General features: G+C 48.8%; 1 protein-coding gene across 1 annotated transcript in view; it reads right to left on the bottom strand.

Moving 5' to 3' along the window:
* Window positions 1–1,640: 1,640 nt before the first annotated feature.
* LOC131559631 (uncharacterized) overlaps window positions 1,641–14,932 on the bottom strand; it is a gene marked incomplete at its 3' end in the record, with an annotated part of 34,542 nt that continues 21,250 nt past the window's right edge. The window contains exons 4-11 of the mRNA XM_058808048.1: window positions 13,562–13,693; window positions 10,001–10,135; window positions 9,390–9,722; window positions 5,288–5,400; window positions 4,504–4,621; window positions 3,704–3,803; window positions 3,106–3,302; window positions 1,641–1,772 (exon numbers count right to left, since the gene is read on the bottom strand). Of these exons, the coding sequence (XP_058664031.1) occupies window positions 1,641–1,772; window positions 3,106–3,302; window positions 3,704–3,803; window positions 4,504–4,621; window positions 5,288–5,400; window positions 9,390–9,722; window positions 10,001–10,135; window positions 13,562–13,693 (1,260 nt within the window). The remainder of the gene's footprint in view (window positions 1,773–3,105; window positions 3,303–3,703; window positions 3,804–4,503; window positions 4,622–5,287; window positions 5,401–9,389; window positions 9,723–10,000; window positions 10,136–13,561; window positions 13,694–14,932) is intronic.

Raw genomic sequence — 14,932 nt, forward strand, 5'->3', positions numbered from 1 at the left:
TAGGCTTAGGATTAGGCTTAGGCTTAGGTTCAGGTTTGGGTTTAGGTTTAGGCTTTGGCTTAGGCTTAGGGTTGGCGTTAGGGAAAGGGTAAGGGAAAGGGTAAGGGATAGAAATAGGGATAGGGTTTGGGTTTGGGTTAGCATTTAAGGTTAGGGTTAGGTTTTAGGTTTAGAGTTTAGGGTTAGGGTTATTTGTCTTCTTCACTGAGTTGATGACTTGTGCCAGGATGAATGGTGGCTTGGCTGAAGTTACAAATGGATGCTGTCCACCGGAAAAAAAAATACAACAAAGAACAGTGAACCATTACTTTCCAAGCTCATTGCTTCAGGGACTCAATCAGGATACATCAAGTTCCTGGAAAGACCCAGAAAGAGGAGCAATGGGACCATCTGCTCCCCAGTCATCCCCAATGTGCAAGACCTTGCCATCACAGGCAAACCTGGCCCAGAATCCCACTCATCTGTTTATTGTGATGTCTTCATCATGCTGGGATTTTTGCCCTGCCAGTGCTCTAGAAATGGCGCTTTCTGTCCCTGGGTCTTCTTCCTTTCAGGAAACTCCAATGACTCACATAGGTCCCTGCCTTTGAAAGACAGGCACTGTGCTGATTCCCACAGGGACAGAAAGCAGTGTCTGCCTTTCCATGCCCTGCCCCTCGTGTGCTGGATGGCACCTTCCTTCCCAGCAGAGCCAGCCCAGTGGCACTGGGCCCTGCAGTTCCCTCTCTGCCACACAGCCTGGCAGTAACCCTGGCACAGTTCCCGTCTGCTTGAGCGTGCCAGGCAGCAGATGGGGCTGGGACAAGTCCCTCCCAGCTGTCCCTGTTTGCATGGCAGAAACCTCTGAGGGTGGGCTGGGGGGCACCAACCAGGGCCCCTCAGAGGCTCACAGTGAGCCCCCCACAGCCCCTCCTGCCCACAGCCAAATCTCTGACCCCTAGGCTGGGACTGGCTTCCTTGGGTTCCTCCACCACCATTTCATGTCTCTGTACCCTGCATTGCTCTACTTCAATTCTTTTGCCATTAGATAAAGCTGAACACTCCACAAAATCACAAAAGAGGGCAACAGAAACAGGCAGAGGACAGAGCACCTCTCCTCACAGGAAACGCAGAGGGAGCTGGAGTTATTCAGTTTTGTGAAGAACAGGCCCCAGGGAGACTTTATTGCCACTTTCCAAGACTTCAGAGTGGCTTTGAAGAAAGTGCGGGACATCTTTATGAACAGGGCCAGTTACAATAGGATATGGACAAATATTTTTAAACATTAAGGGCATCTAATCAGAGTAGGTCTAAGGAAGAACTTGTTTACTCGGAGCATGGCGCCACCCTGGCACAGCTTGCCCCAAGAGCTTGTAGGTGCCCCATCCCTGCAACCATTCCGGCTCCGGTGGCAAAGGACTCTGAGCAACCTGATCTCTTTAAAGATGTCCATGCTCATTGCAGGACACTTGCACCAGAGGACATTTACAGGGCCCTGCCAGTCCAGCCCAGTCTAGGATTCCTCACCATTTTCATTTGAAGAGCACCAAGAGTGGAGGTGAGGAGGAAGGGGGCTCATCTGCTGCCTTGGGCTTGAGTGGAGGAGGAGCCCATCCCTCAGAGCCTGTTTCACCTGCAGCCCCTTCACATTTTACCTGTAGGAGCTCCTTGGCAGACCAGCACTGCTCCTCGTCTGTCTGCAGGCAGCAGCTCAGGAAGTCACGCAGCAAAGCCGAGAGGAGCTTGGGCTGCCGCAGCTGTGGAGTCCCTACTGTGGCTATCTGGTATGTAGCCTGGAGAGAAAGGAGACACCAGGCTCCACCTCCTGCTTTCACATCTCTAAGGCTCTCCCAGATCCCTTTGTTTAACCTCTGTTCTTCAGTGGCAGTTTCTGCCCTGGCACAGACCCAGAGATGACTTTCCTTTACCAACTAAAAACCCAAACCCCGATGCAGCCACAGCTTTTCCACCATCCTGCAGATCTTGCCTTGGCAGCTGATTTCATTGCCTGACCTAGTTAGTGAGAACTACATCAGCAAAAGGACATTTGCTTCTCTGAGGATTCATGCCAGCTTGAGATGGTTTTTTGGAAGAGGGACTTTGCTATACTAACTAATTTCAAGGGTTAGTACATGAAAGGCATCTCTGCAGTGCTTGTTGGTCCTTTAAGCGCATGTGCCCTAGAACAAAACTCATCAAGCTTTTTGTGCTGTTCTTGAAAACAATAGGAATTGGAAGAAAAGAAAGGAAATCCATCAGTTAATAGCCAGGTAGGGAAACAAACATTTACAATCTCCTCTTCAACACAGACACATTAAGATGCATGCACAAATGTATTGGGATGAAAATGCCTGCTTGGGCACACAGGAGCCACTTGCAGCTCTGTCTCTCAGCAGTCTGAAAATTTCAGCTTCCCATTTTTGCAGCAAAAGAAAAATTGTCTAGGTCAGAAGAAGGAGAGGTTCCATCCCTATGGACACCCTCTAGTCATTTGGCTGCTCAAGTCAATGCATTAATGGTAGGCCCATTCCAGAAAGTGCCAGGAAACAAACAGGAGGTTTTGGCAGGCTCTCCACATCACCAGGCTCTGGCTTGGTGACGTGCAGAATGTTGCTTGGGTTAGGAGAGAAACACGGTCACTGAGTGTTTCAGCAGCACTGCACAAGCAGCAGAAGAGACTCTGTGCATTACACCCTCATGCCCATGTTTTCCAGTGAGAAGAAACTGCACACAGGGTTAGGTTCCTCTCTAAAGACCACGGTTTTAGAAACTTTGTTGGTTTTGGGTATCCTTCCTTCATTTCTGGAAAGATAACAACTTTTAAGATGCTTTTTTTCCTGTTATTAAGGCCATCTACACAGACAAAAGAACTGGAACCACTAACCCAAAGGAAAGTGTTGAGTGAGAATGGAGTTTGTTTGGAGTTTGTTTGCATGTGATAAGGCTTGAGTTCCCCCACTGATGCAACCAAAAGTACAGCAGATGCTGATGTGTTGCAGGGACATTTGTAGGAGGGGACCTTGGTGGAAGTAGTTCCAGCAGATGGCAATGGGATTTTGTCCAGTGGCACACAGGACATGGGACAGGTGAGAAAGACAGTGGGATCAGTTAGTATTTGCTCCTTACCGTGCCAGAACTTTCGCTCAAGTAAGGAGGTTCTTGTTCTATCATTTCAATTCCCACAATTCCAAAAGACCATATGTCCACTTTGGGGCCATATGGTTGACCTGTCACCACTTCAGGCGCCATCCACCAAGGAGTCCCGGTTACCGAGCACCGTCTGCTCTGCTCAGGGGTGAGCTGAGTAGCAAGGCCAAAATCAGCTGAGGAGAAAACAAAATACTGGTTTTATCTCAATTCTGTGCAATTAGGAAAGCAAGCAAAAGAATTCCCCAGCAGAAGTTTGAAATTGCTCTGTTGAATCTCCTGGCATTGGCGACTTTAAAAATCCCCCCATGTTTTACACTGCCTCTAGCAGTGGCTTTTGTTCTTTGGAAACTTTAGACTTGTAACTCCCTCCCTCTGGAAGGGACCCACACAGAGCAAGGCCACTCTTGACTGCTTGTGGCTCCTTCTACCTCTGTGCACGTTGCAACTGTGCCCTCAGCTCGCAGCAGGGGTCCCTGCACTGCCACCAGCACCATTTTTGGGGAGCTGGCAGTCACGCCAAGCAACCCCACACCCACATCCCTGGAACGCTGCACCTGACCAAGAATATACTGACCCAGTTTGACAGAACCGTCGGTTCTGAGAAGGATGTTGTCACTCTTCACGTCTCGATGGATCACATCGTTTGCATGAAGAAAATCCAGTCCTTGCAGGCACTGAGCGAGAAAACAGAAACAGAAGGACAAAAATGAGTGATGTGATTTCATCACACAAGAAAGGAAACAAAGAATCTAAAAGATTCCCTCTCCAGGGGAATGGGGAGTAATGGCAGAACAGTAATGGCCACTGAGAGGAAGAGCTTGCTGCTCCAACACTTGCAGAGCAGGACCTTCCTGAGGAAAGGCACGTCAGCTTTTGAAAGAGCAACAGCACCTGCTGGTGTAGGCTGTCCCCTGCCAACCAGCCAGGATGACTCCTGCTGCAGTGGACGTGCTCAGAAGCAAAGAGCATTCTGGCTGCACTCCTATCCTTTTTAGCTGAGCACTGAGAGAAACGAGTCTCTCTCTTCTTTCTTTGCTGTTTGTTTCAAATCCTGCCACCAGCACCTTTGCTTTTAGAGGCAAGGAATGCAGTGAAGACAGACTCCAGGCAAGCATTTAGAGAGGCAAGATGGAGAACAGCAAATACAAATACAAGAGACAGAGCGAGAATACAACTGCAGGAGATAAGAGTACTGGCACTGAGTACAGGGAGTGCAGGGGCACTGGCAGGCCTTTCACTTGAGATGCTTTTACTTGCCCATAGCATACCAGCAACACAGAACAAAGCTCGGCACAGGAAACCTCTCCTGTTCTGAGCCCCTGTTTCCCAGACAATCCTGCCCAAGCCCTTGGAAACACAGCTGGGATTGCTGACCTCCCGACTGATGGCTGCCATCTCATCTTCAGACAGGCAGGTCTGGCTGACGATGTCGCTCAGGACACCTCCATCCATGTACTCTATAACCAGCAAGAGTTCCTCGCCCAGAAGGTAGCTGAAAGAAGGAAACAAGGGGGTAGAGATGAACATGCATGGCTACGTTGATTTTTTGCTTCCAGGTTTCTTATTTCCAGATGCCTTTGTGACAAGGACAGAATCAAAGGAATAGACATTCCCTCTTGGCTGTGCATTATTTGCAATCTGTGCAGTCTCAAGGAGAAAAACACATCTGTGAAAAAGGAGATGTCTTAGATGGGCAGCAAATGAAAAGTGCAGTTTAGAAACAGCCCAGATAAAAAACATGTCAGGCATGGTGTTTCTGGAAATAAGCACCTAGTCTTCCTGGCATGCAGAGCAATGGCAAAGAGGGGCAACAATCCAAGGGAAATCCACTTTAGGATGGTTCATCTGCACTTAAGAAACTTTAAAAAATCAATCCCAAATAAATGTGGAGGCAGTGAACTTTGAGGCTATTGAGGTAGGAAGATAGAGCTGATCCAGGTTTTGAATAATTTTGTGAGTAATTATCAAATTAGGTGTGCCAGGGAAGACTCATGCAGACAAGATGCACTCTCTTCTCATCCATTGGAGATGAGTAGAGAAATATGAATAAATAAAAATTAACAGCTTTACTTGCTGCCACTGACCAAAGTGGGTTTTGAACCTCTCATGTTTGCTTTATGTAAACACACATCCATGGGATAAGACCATGACCTCTCACCTGTCTAAATAATTCACAACATTGGGACTCCTATACCTCTTCATGATCATTATTTCATTAAAGGTTAGCTCCTTCCTCCTCACTCCTTGAAGATTTATTATTTTTATTGCCACCTAAAATGACATTGAAAATCAGTAACTTGAGAGGTTGGTGGCACGAGACCACAAGGCACGTGGAGCGAGTGATTTTGCAATGACACAGCTGAGCTGTGCCAAACTGCCTTGTGATTAGGCACTGCAGTAATCAGGAACTGACATTCCAACAGCCCATTTCTCTGCTCCCTTGGGAGCCAGTTACAGGACATGTGGGGCCACTGACATTTGGCCTTGACCACTTGGTAACAGCGGTGTCTCAGTTATCACCCACAAACCTCTGACCGCACTCTCTGCTGCTTTGTTTGGGACTCAGAAGAAGGAATCCATGCCTTAATACTCTGTGGATACATCTTGTGATATGGGCAGGGCTTAGGGCTTTCAGGGACGCCTTGCAGATCTCTCCCTACGTGCAGTTCCCAAGTGCAGCACTGCAGGTGGCCAAGGAACTACCAGTAACTTTCAGATGGATTTGCTGGCAGCCAGAAATGAGAATTCAGGACTCTGAAGCTGTAGCCCCAAAGAGCAGTGAGGTGCTCGCAGGCACCACCTTTGTTTTAGCAATGGAGAGCGAGTGAGCGCGTCCTTCTCTGAAAGGAACCGCTGCCCTCTGTGCCTTCCTTCCGGCAGCTGAGGAAGACAAAGTCCCAAATGTGTTTTGTGGGCTGGGACCAGTCTGTGTTTCTTGTGCCTTTTCAGCACAGCTCTGCCCAAAGCTCCAGCCACGGCTCACACCAGAGGGGAAAGCCCTCGAGTGCAGCAGAGTCTGCAGGGGCTGTTGACATTTACCTCTCCTCCTGTGGCACTGTCGAGTGCTCTATAAACATCTCCAAAAGTCCTAGAAACAAAACAGAAGCAGAGAAAGGAGAAGCTGTTTAGATCTTGCAGTGAAAGCCAGCCCACACAGGAGATCTCTGCTGGAAGTGTCAAAACCTGCAGGATGCAGGAGGGCTCTGCCAGAAGGGAGATGATGCATTTTCCTCTCAAGTGCATGGGCACTGGGCCTGTTCCTGAAGCACTGGGGTTCAATTTCTCAAGGGAGTTTAGTCTTTCCTCTTGGGTTTCACTGTCTAAACAGTGTGGTTCCTTTCCTGACCACAGAGTGTTTCCCTCTTCAAACCAGGGGAAAGAATTGTTTCTAGGAACTGTTATCTCACAGCTTTGATAGGGCATAGGTTGCTCTTTCAGGCTAGCAAGTTTCTTCTCTTTTCATTAGTGTGCCAGTATGATTTTGAGATATACAAAAAATTCTAAAGATATTAACACAGAGCTGTCCCACACTTGAGAGACAAGGAGACCTTCCAGGTCCTGTTCCTTGATGCAGGCAAGACCTCGGTAGCAAGGCATCTCTGACAATGCCTTCTGAGCCCACTCACAAATTCTGAGCAGCATTGAGAGATGGGACAATCTATCCCCAGTGTGTGATCATCTTTGCAGCTGGCCTGACTTCACGCTGGATAGACATTCCACCCCAAACACACCTGGCCCGCGGTTGTGCAGGAGTAACTGCTGTTGGACTCACCCGCTGCCAATATAATTCAGATGCGTGTATTTCATCAGGGGATTTTCAGTGGTGTTCACCATTCTCCCTGAGGGAAACAAAATGCAAGATGCTGACTTTAAAGCAGAGATCCCAGCTTCCAGGAGATACAAAAGGCAGCCCCAGTGCCTGGAGCTCTGAGCCCTTTGTGGTCGGCTGGGTAACAACAACCACAACCAGCCAGACAGCCCTGCAGCACAGGTGGCCAGCACAGAGACTGATTTGTACAGTCCTTTGAAGAGTTCTCTTGACAGGAAACAAAGCACAGGGACATACAATCCCAGGAGAGGAGGACATCTTCCCCACCTTTCAGCAGTTTGCCAAAGGAATGCCTTCCCATTTGTAAACCAGAGCAGCTCCAGCTGTAACCGATCCTGACAGGGCTTTCAGCATCAGGACCCTGACCTGTTTGTGAGCAGGCTGAGCTCAAAGATGCCCCTCTCCCAGCTAAGGAAGGCTCCAGCCTCTGCAGTCCCTCCAGCCCTCAGGGACAGGGCAGCGACCACAACAAGGCTGGCAAAGCCCCAGCATGAGCACTGACAGGCACTGATGGGAAGAAGCCAGAGTGAGCCTGAGTCCCAGACAAGCTGTTGCCCCCATTCAGGACACAACAGGATGGGCTTTGAGATCAGCCGCACCCAGGCACAGATCAGTGCCCTTTTTGTCCCAACTGGTGATGGCAGACACAGAATCCACTGGGCTCTGGTCTCAGCCCCACCAGGTCTCTTATCTGAGAGCACAGCACTGGCAGCTGTTACGGGCAAGAAGCAGATTCATTGGGTTGTGCTGCAGAATCACAAAGGGCTTGATGTGTTTTCCTAGAGACTGATCTGAGCAGGGCCTGGGCCAATGGGTAGGATTCTAACAGTCATGGGAAAGAGTGGGAATCAGGTATGGAAAAGTGCCATGGATCTGAGGGATATACCATGGCTGGGCTGGAGGCTCTCTCCTGAGAAATGCCTGCAGTACAGTTTTATCTGATCACGCCACTTGGATGTGTCTCCTGGAAACATCTTGATAAGCATAAAACTAGAAGATTAAATAAAGTTTGTTATCAAAGTCTCTGTTTTTTCTTTGAGGGCACATGGGAAATACCTTGTGCTCTCTATTTGTCCTGTAACCTGATGTTCTTTCAAAGTAGTTCTAATTGACAAAAAGATAGCATTCTCTTCTTGACAAAAATATAGCATTCTCATGAAAATAAACTGCAGATGTAGTAGTGGTAACAGGAACAGTCATAAAAATGACATCAGTAAAACGTGGGGTAGAAGGGCTCCTTCAGGATGGAGAAAAACACAACAAAAAACCCCCACCAAAAATGAACAACAGAAAAGCAATCCCACCCCACCCCCCCAAAAAAAAATCTCCAACCAAAAAGACAAAACTCCAAAGTCAGTCCATTTCTGTGAAGTTTTTTTGCTGTGATGACTGGTTGAAAGTCAAGAGTCTAAGGAGAATTTAGGAAGCTAAAAATTCTGTTCAGTTTGGCCACTGGCACACAGGACTTGCCTAGATCATTTGCTAGGTCACAGCCTTCTGCTGATCCAAGAACAATCCCCGCTTCAGCCTTTAGCAGAGAGGGAAGCTCAGGCAAACCCAAGCCAGTCCCAGGTGCCCTCAGAGGCAGCAGGAACACCCAGAGCTCTCTCGCTGCCTCGGAGCACAGCACTGCCTCTGGGGAGTCCTAAATGGCCCTGTGACACCGAGCTCAGGAGGAGCATTTGGTACAGCTCTGCTGACACCTGCACACAACACACTGTCCCTCAGATAAGAAACACCCCAGACGTACCCAGCAGCTCCAGGTACTCCTCCTCAATCTCCTGTTCCCGGGATGTGCCTGAGCCTGAGTTCCCAGGTTTCACAGAAGGACTTCCTCGAGGTGATGCTGCTGCGGCAGCAGGTTCAGAGCCCATGATGTGCTGGACCTGGAGCATTTCTGGTGGGCACTGCTCCTGTGCCTCACTCCTAACTTGGGGTCCTTCATTGCCACACATTCCCTGCAAGTCTTCACAGGCTGCCCGGTGAGATGTCAACACTTGCACCTCAAGTCAAACAGAACAAAGCAGTCAGACACTACAGCTTGTCCCTGTCAGCCAGGAGTCATCGACTGTGAGGAAAGGCAAAGAACAGATTGACAGGGGATACAACAGCTTGTTTCAATCCTCCATCCTGGGTCACCAAGTTCCACTGTAAAAACACCTCAAGAAAAAAGGAGAGCAGGAACAGGCCAGCAGGAATCAATTTGGATGACTGCTGGCCAAAAGGCCAAAGGACAAGTTTCACTGTCCAAGGCAGATGTTGAGATTCAGCACACCAGGAAATGTCCTTCAGAGTGACTGTGATACACACACTACAGCAGCATGGCACTCAGAGGCATGGCCCCACTCCCTGCTGCTGTGCACTGGAAAGGCAAGAAGGGCAGAAACCACCAGACTGGTGACTGCAGTGGCTGCATCCCTCTTTCACTCACTTGGTTTTGCAGAGACTGACGGAAACTATTAAGTTTCTCTCTGATGATTTTCATTTCTTCCTCCAGCTGCTTATGCCTTGCCTTGATCATACTGTGAGCTGTCTGAAGCTCTGCATCCAGCTGTTCCTTCATGTTCTCTAACAAACAAAAGAGAGGACATTTCATGAGTGGAGTGGCTGACACTCTTTCATTCACCTGGTTTTGTTGATCGCCCCTCTGCTGGTGGAGATTCTCCTCTTGAATTCTTCCCATGTCTTCCTTGTTCTTTCTCTTCACTGCCATGATGTCACTCTGAGCTTCAGGCAGCTCTGCTTGTGGCTCTGCCTTGATGTTCTGTACACACAAAAGCAGAGCAAGGGACTGAGAGCTGCCGTCAGGCTCACCTTTTTTCCTCTTGCAGCCTCCAAATCACATTTATTCAGCCCCTTCTTTCTGCTTCCCTCCCCACATCTGCCTCCATTGCAAACCTCCTGTCCCAGGGCTGATCTCTGCAGATTGCAAGGCTCTGTGCTTCCATTGCCTGTGGGACTCCTGGCCTCCTCAGTTCCAAGAGCTCTGGTTTATGCCCCTCTTCCTACCCTTCCCTCTGTGCCCTGGCCAGTCAGGCTTACCTGGCCATTCTCCTGTGGCTCTTCCACCTGCTGCCTGAGCTGCTCTTCCTGCCCTCGGGCTGGGAACAGCTCTCCCTGAGTCTGGCATGGCATCTCAGATGAGGCAGTGTGCTCCTGCTCTTTCTCTAGAAGCACCTGCACAGAAAGCAAGAGAAGATGGGTTTCAACTTCCCATACGCCCTTTGTGGGCCAAGACTCACAGACTGCTGGGCTCACACGTTCCCAAAGCACTGTGCTGCTGCTCTCCTGGGTCGTTCTCTGCCCGAGGGGAGGCACAGATTCCAAAGTGACCCTGGCCCTACAATCAGGGGCCATCTGGGACTGAAGCTCCAGCAGCCTCTCAGGCAGCTGACAGGGAAGGGGTGGCGGGTGGCATTTCTCAAGGGTCTGGTGAGGGCCTCTCTCTGCTTCTGCCGTGTCCTGTTTGTCTTTCAGTAGTGACTGACTCCCCGCCCTGTCCCTCAGCTCCATCCTGGCTCTGCAGAGGCTTCCTGGGTGAGCTCACTCCTTGTGAGAGACACTTCTGGAGTTCACCTTCTCTTCAGGCCTGAACCAGCATTCCTCCTTCCTGACATCCACACTCTTGTTAGAAAACCGGGTCATTCAGGAGATAAGGATGCATGCAAAGATCTCTGATGGAAGTCAGAGAACCTCTATGGCCACCTCAGTATATGGAGGAGGACCAAGGTGTTTCTTCTCCCTCTTTTGTCAACAGAGAATTCTGACCAGCAGTAACAGAGTTTCTCATAAGGCCCCATTAACGAATGCACTTACACAGCTCTGGGGATGCCAATGAAGGAAACCATGTGTCACGTATGGCATGGCATGTATGACCAGAGTAACCAGACCCCAGCTACAGCATGGGATAGTTCCACTCCCTTAAGACATGCAAAAATTTAAAGGACAAATGAAGGCTTCAGGTCAGAAAAGGCTGGAGTAGGAAAACATGAGTGGAAAAAATAACCATCTCTGGAGGGGGAAACATCTCTGCCTGCTCAGCATCAATCAATGGAATTTGTCTCTACTTCTCTCCTGAAAGGATGCCTTTAGGGGAGCTTTGCATCTTCCACTGCTTTGGAGCAAGCCAGGAAGATTAAAATAGATAGATAGACAGATCTCACTTTTATCATCTCTCTTTACTGTGCTGTAGTATTTACATTCTTTGAATGGAGAGAGATATAATTCTCTCTCCTAGGTTTTTTTAAGGGAAGGTAGTGAGAAACTCATAGAAGGAGAGAAAACAATTATTATCTCTACTTGCTGTTCTTGTTTTTTAGTACATGAAGAATGTGTTATAGTGATTGTTTACTGAAAGTGATTTGTTAATTGGATTTTAGTGATAGTTGTTTAGACTGATTAGATAATTAGATAAAAGGCTGTGTGGAGACAGACACGAGTTTTTCTTTCGTATGTTTTTAGTATAATATCTCTTTAGTATAGTTTTAATATAGTACTAGTGTAATATAATATAGCTTAAAAAAGCATTTGTTTAAACTTCTAAATCATAGCGTGAAAGCACATTTTTTGCCACGTGGGGGTTACCCGGAATCAATCCTGTCCTTTCTGTCGCTACACACATCAGCACTCGGTAGCAGTGCCCCGATCAGCAGCCATCCTGAACTTGCTCTTCTCTTGCTTCAGTAACCCACACTCTTGGGGAATCTGGAGCATGTAGGTCCTTATGGAATGCAACCAGACCCAGAGCATTGCACTGGGAATGGCTCTCTTTGTGCATCTGTGCTCAGGCAAGTTCTTCGCTTGGACTCGACCACACTGATGGTGCTAAAGTGGCTGGAATCAGAAATGCAGCCCAGCGCCTCCCAGCTCCTCTAATCTCTGAGCACCAGCTGGAATGCAAGGGCATTGATTTCCTACTCAGTTTCCAAACACAACACACACTGATTCCCTGGGCAGCCAAAAGGCACGGGAGCCGTTAACTTGAAAAAGATGGGCAAGCCCTACTGGCTGGTCTGGCACCAGAACAGCTCATTCTGCACCAACATCCCTGCCCCAAACTATGTGTTCTTGTGCAAAAATACTGCATTATCCAGAACTGCCTCCTTGAACACTAAAATTCTAGCAGAATTTCTGCCAGTGCTGGAAAAGGGCAGGAAAGATTGAGAAAAAAGCTCCCTTGCTCCCTGGAGAAGGAGAAATTGCACAAGGCTTCTCCTTCTAGCAAACAAACAAATAAACAAAATATGAAAGTGTTACCTACTCCAGTGTCTAAAGCCCTTGGATGCAGTGAAGGGATGTTTGGCAGGGAAACAGCCCCTGTGCTGAGCATTGGCTCTATGGATCCAAGGTAGGGATCTATGGAAGTCTGCCTGAAGGTCCCTCATGAGCCCCCATTGTCCAGGCTAAAGCTCCCTCAGCACCTCCTCCCTGGCCTTGTGCTGCACCCCTTGCCCAGCTCCCCTGTCCCTCTGTGCCCACGCTGCAGCCCCTCCATGACTTTCTGCTTCCCAGGGCCCACAGCTGCACACAGCACTCCAGCTGTGGCCGCAGCGCTGCCCAGCACAGGGCCACACTCCCTGCCCTGCTCCTGCTGCCCCACTGCTGCTGGCACAGCCACCGTGCCCTTGGCCTTCTTGGCCCCCTGGCCCCACGCTGCCTCATCTCCAGCTGCTCACGGCCGCCAGCCCTGCGTCCTTTGGGCCCACGCAGCTCCCCAGCCACAAAGGTGCCCATTGCACTTCAGATACTGCAGGCATCATTGCAAGGTGTACATCCTGGGTTTAGCATTACAAGACAGCAGTCAAGGACTTGCAGCTTTGCTCCCACTCTAGGCTCCAATGCAGTTTTCAAATGCAGTTTTCAAAGCAGACTACACAATAGAAGGTATCGACAGACACATGCAGTGTCTGGTTTTTGCCTCAGAAGAAGGGTTCAGAACTACTCCCTTTGTTTCTTTTGCCAAGCCTGACAAGAATGCCGCCCCACAGCTTCATGGACAACACAGTCATCTCCTCACAGCTTATCAAAGACCAAGAAACAGGCAGACTCAGAGCACCTATTTGCTCTGCTACTGGCTGCTCTGCCTGAAGAGGCAAAAGAGCAACCTGGCAACAAAGGCACCAAAATCCCTGACTTCAAGCAGCAACTCTACATCCCCAGTGTGTCTCTGAAATACTCCCAAGTAAACACACCCAAGAAGTTTGTGGAGACAAAGCACCAGAAAGAACTTGTGTGGTCAGATCAACATTTTTTTTTGTGCCTGCAGCTACTTGGCCAGTCTGTGCAGGGGGACAGGTCTCTCCATGCCACAGTGTCCCCTGTGTATCCAACAAGGCTGAGCACTGTGTCTTTGACATGCTCCCCCCTCTGGGATCAGGGAGCCTTCATGCTTCAGGCTGGCCCCTATCAAAATGCCAGGAAGCTGGTGCCTAAACGTGACAGACCAAAGCCCATTGTCCAGCTGTCACAGGCTGGGGGCAATCACCAGGCCCTGGCAGGACTCCAGCACTCAGCATCCTCAGCCAGCAACAGCAAGTGCTGGCTGGTCAGAAATTGCAGCTCTGCCCTGCACTAAAGACAGCAGCACACACAGCTGGCACTTACTGGCTCAGAATGTTCAGGCTGTGGTGTGAGCACAGCTGGAGGCTGGCGCTCATCCACCCCTTCTGCCTCCTCTTCGGCCTCCTCTCCATTAGCAGAGGGAGCCAGGGGAGAGACTGCTGTTGGTTCTGTGATCTGTGGACAGAGAGCAGTGTGAGGGACACAAAGTTACCTATAATTTATAACCTTATTTCTATTCAGCACTTTATGCTATTCAGCTCTATTTCTACAACCAGCTCTGCTAAGGACAAATCAGAAACTTTGATAACAATGGGATTCTAAGTCACTGCAACTAAATTTAAATGGGCTAATTCAACAGAATTGCTAATAGTTCTGAATTAGACATTTCGCCCTGGCTACTATCAAGAAGCAACATTCTCTCTGCAAAATGAGCTTTTCATTCCTTGAAAGTTCTGAAATGGAAAATTGGGAAATAACCAGCGATGCCTTTGTTATTGCTGCTGCAGACATGGATATGGATTTTCTTTCAGCCTACCCAGCTGGCCCTCTACATTCTACTGCCACAGGCCAAGCTCACAGCTTGCTCTACAATTCTTAAGCACCAGGAACATGAAATGTTCCTTTCTCACTCACCTCAGGATCAGCACCTCTGAATACATGCTTCAGGTGACCTGTAGTGGGCAAGGGAAAATGAACAAGTGCTGTGAGAAAACTGCCTCGGCTGCTGAATCCCACAGAAGAGAAGAAGTCAACCCAAACAGAGAGTATTTTTCTTTATCAACATCCCTCCACATGACATAGCTCCTTCACACAGCCAGCAAGAGATCAGGACAATAATCTTGGTTGTGCCTACACTTTGGCCAGTTTAGCCAGTAAATGAATACAAACATGATCAAGAAAATGCAAATTGTTCTTCAACACTCAATGCTTCTGTTCTGTCCAGCAGATAAAGCAGCTATTGTTCTCTTGTCTTTCAGGTACTTTTTTAAAAAAAGAAGTTGCATGCACTAATTCCCATTAAGTTGCTGAAAACAGTCACCCAGAAAAGCTTGCCCCAAATCCCCCTGAGCTTGCCCCAAATCCCCCTGAGCTGTGAAAGAGCACAGCAGCAGCTCCAGGCCTCAGGAGCAGACAGTCACTGCTTTGGCACTTGCACTTCACTGCAAAGGGAATCACTCTTTTAGCACTCTGTCAAGGGTCAAAATAGACAGTCAAATCCTTTCATTACAAAATTTGGAACAAAATAAGCCTTCCCTGAGTTCTGGGGAGAACTACAAAGTCCTTAGAAGGCCTTCTGAGAAGGCCTCCCAGGCTGCATTTTGGAAGTTGTCCTGCTTGTCCCAGCAAACTGAGGAAATGACAGACTCTGCTGCCACAGACTCTCCCATGGAGGGAACGAAGCCCTGCAGGTTC

This window comes from Ammospiza caudacuta, chromosome 7 (genome assembly GCF_027887145.1).
Source record: "Ammospiza caudacuta isolate bAmmCau1 chromosome 7, bAmmCau1.pri, whole genome shotgun sequence".
In the NCBI taxonomy this organism is placed as follows: domain Eukaryota; kingdom Metazoa; phylum Chordata; class Aves; order Passeriformes; family Passerellidae; genus Ammospiza; species Ammospiza caudacuta.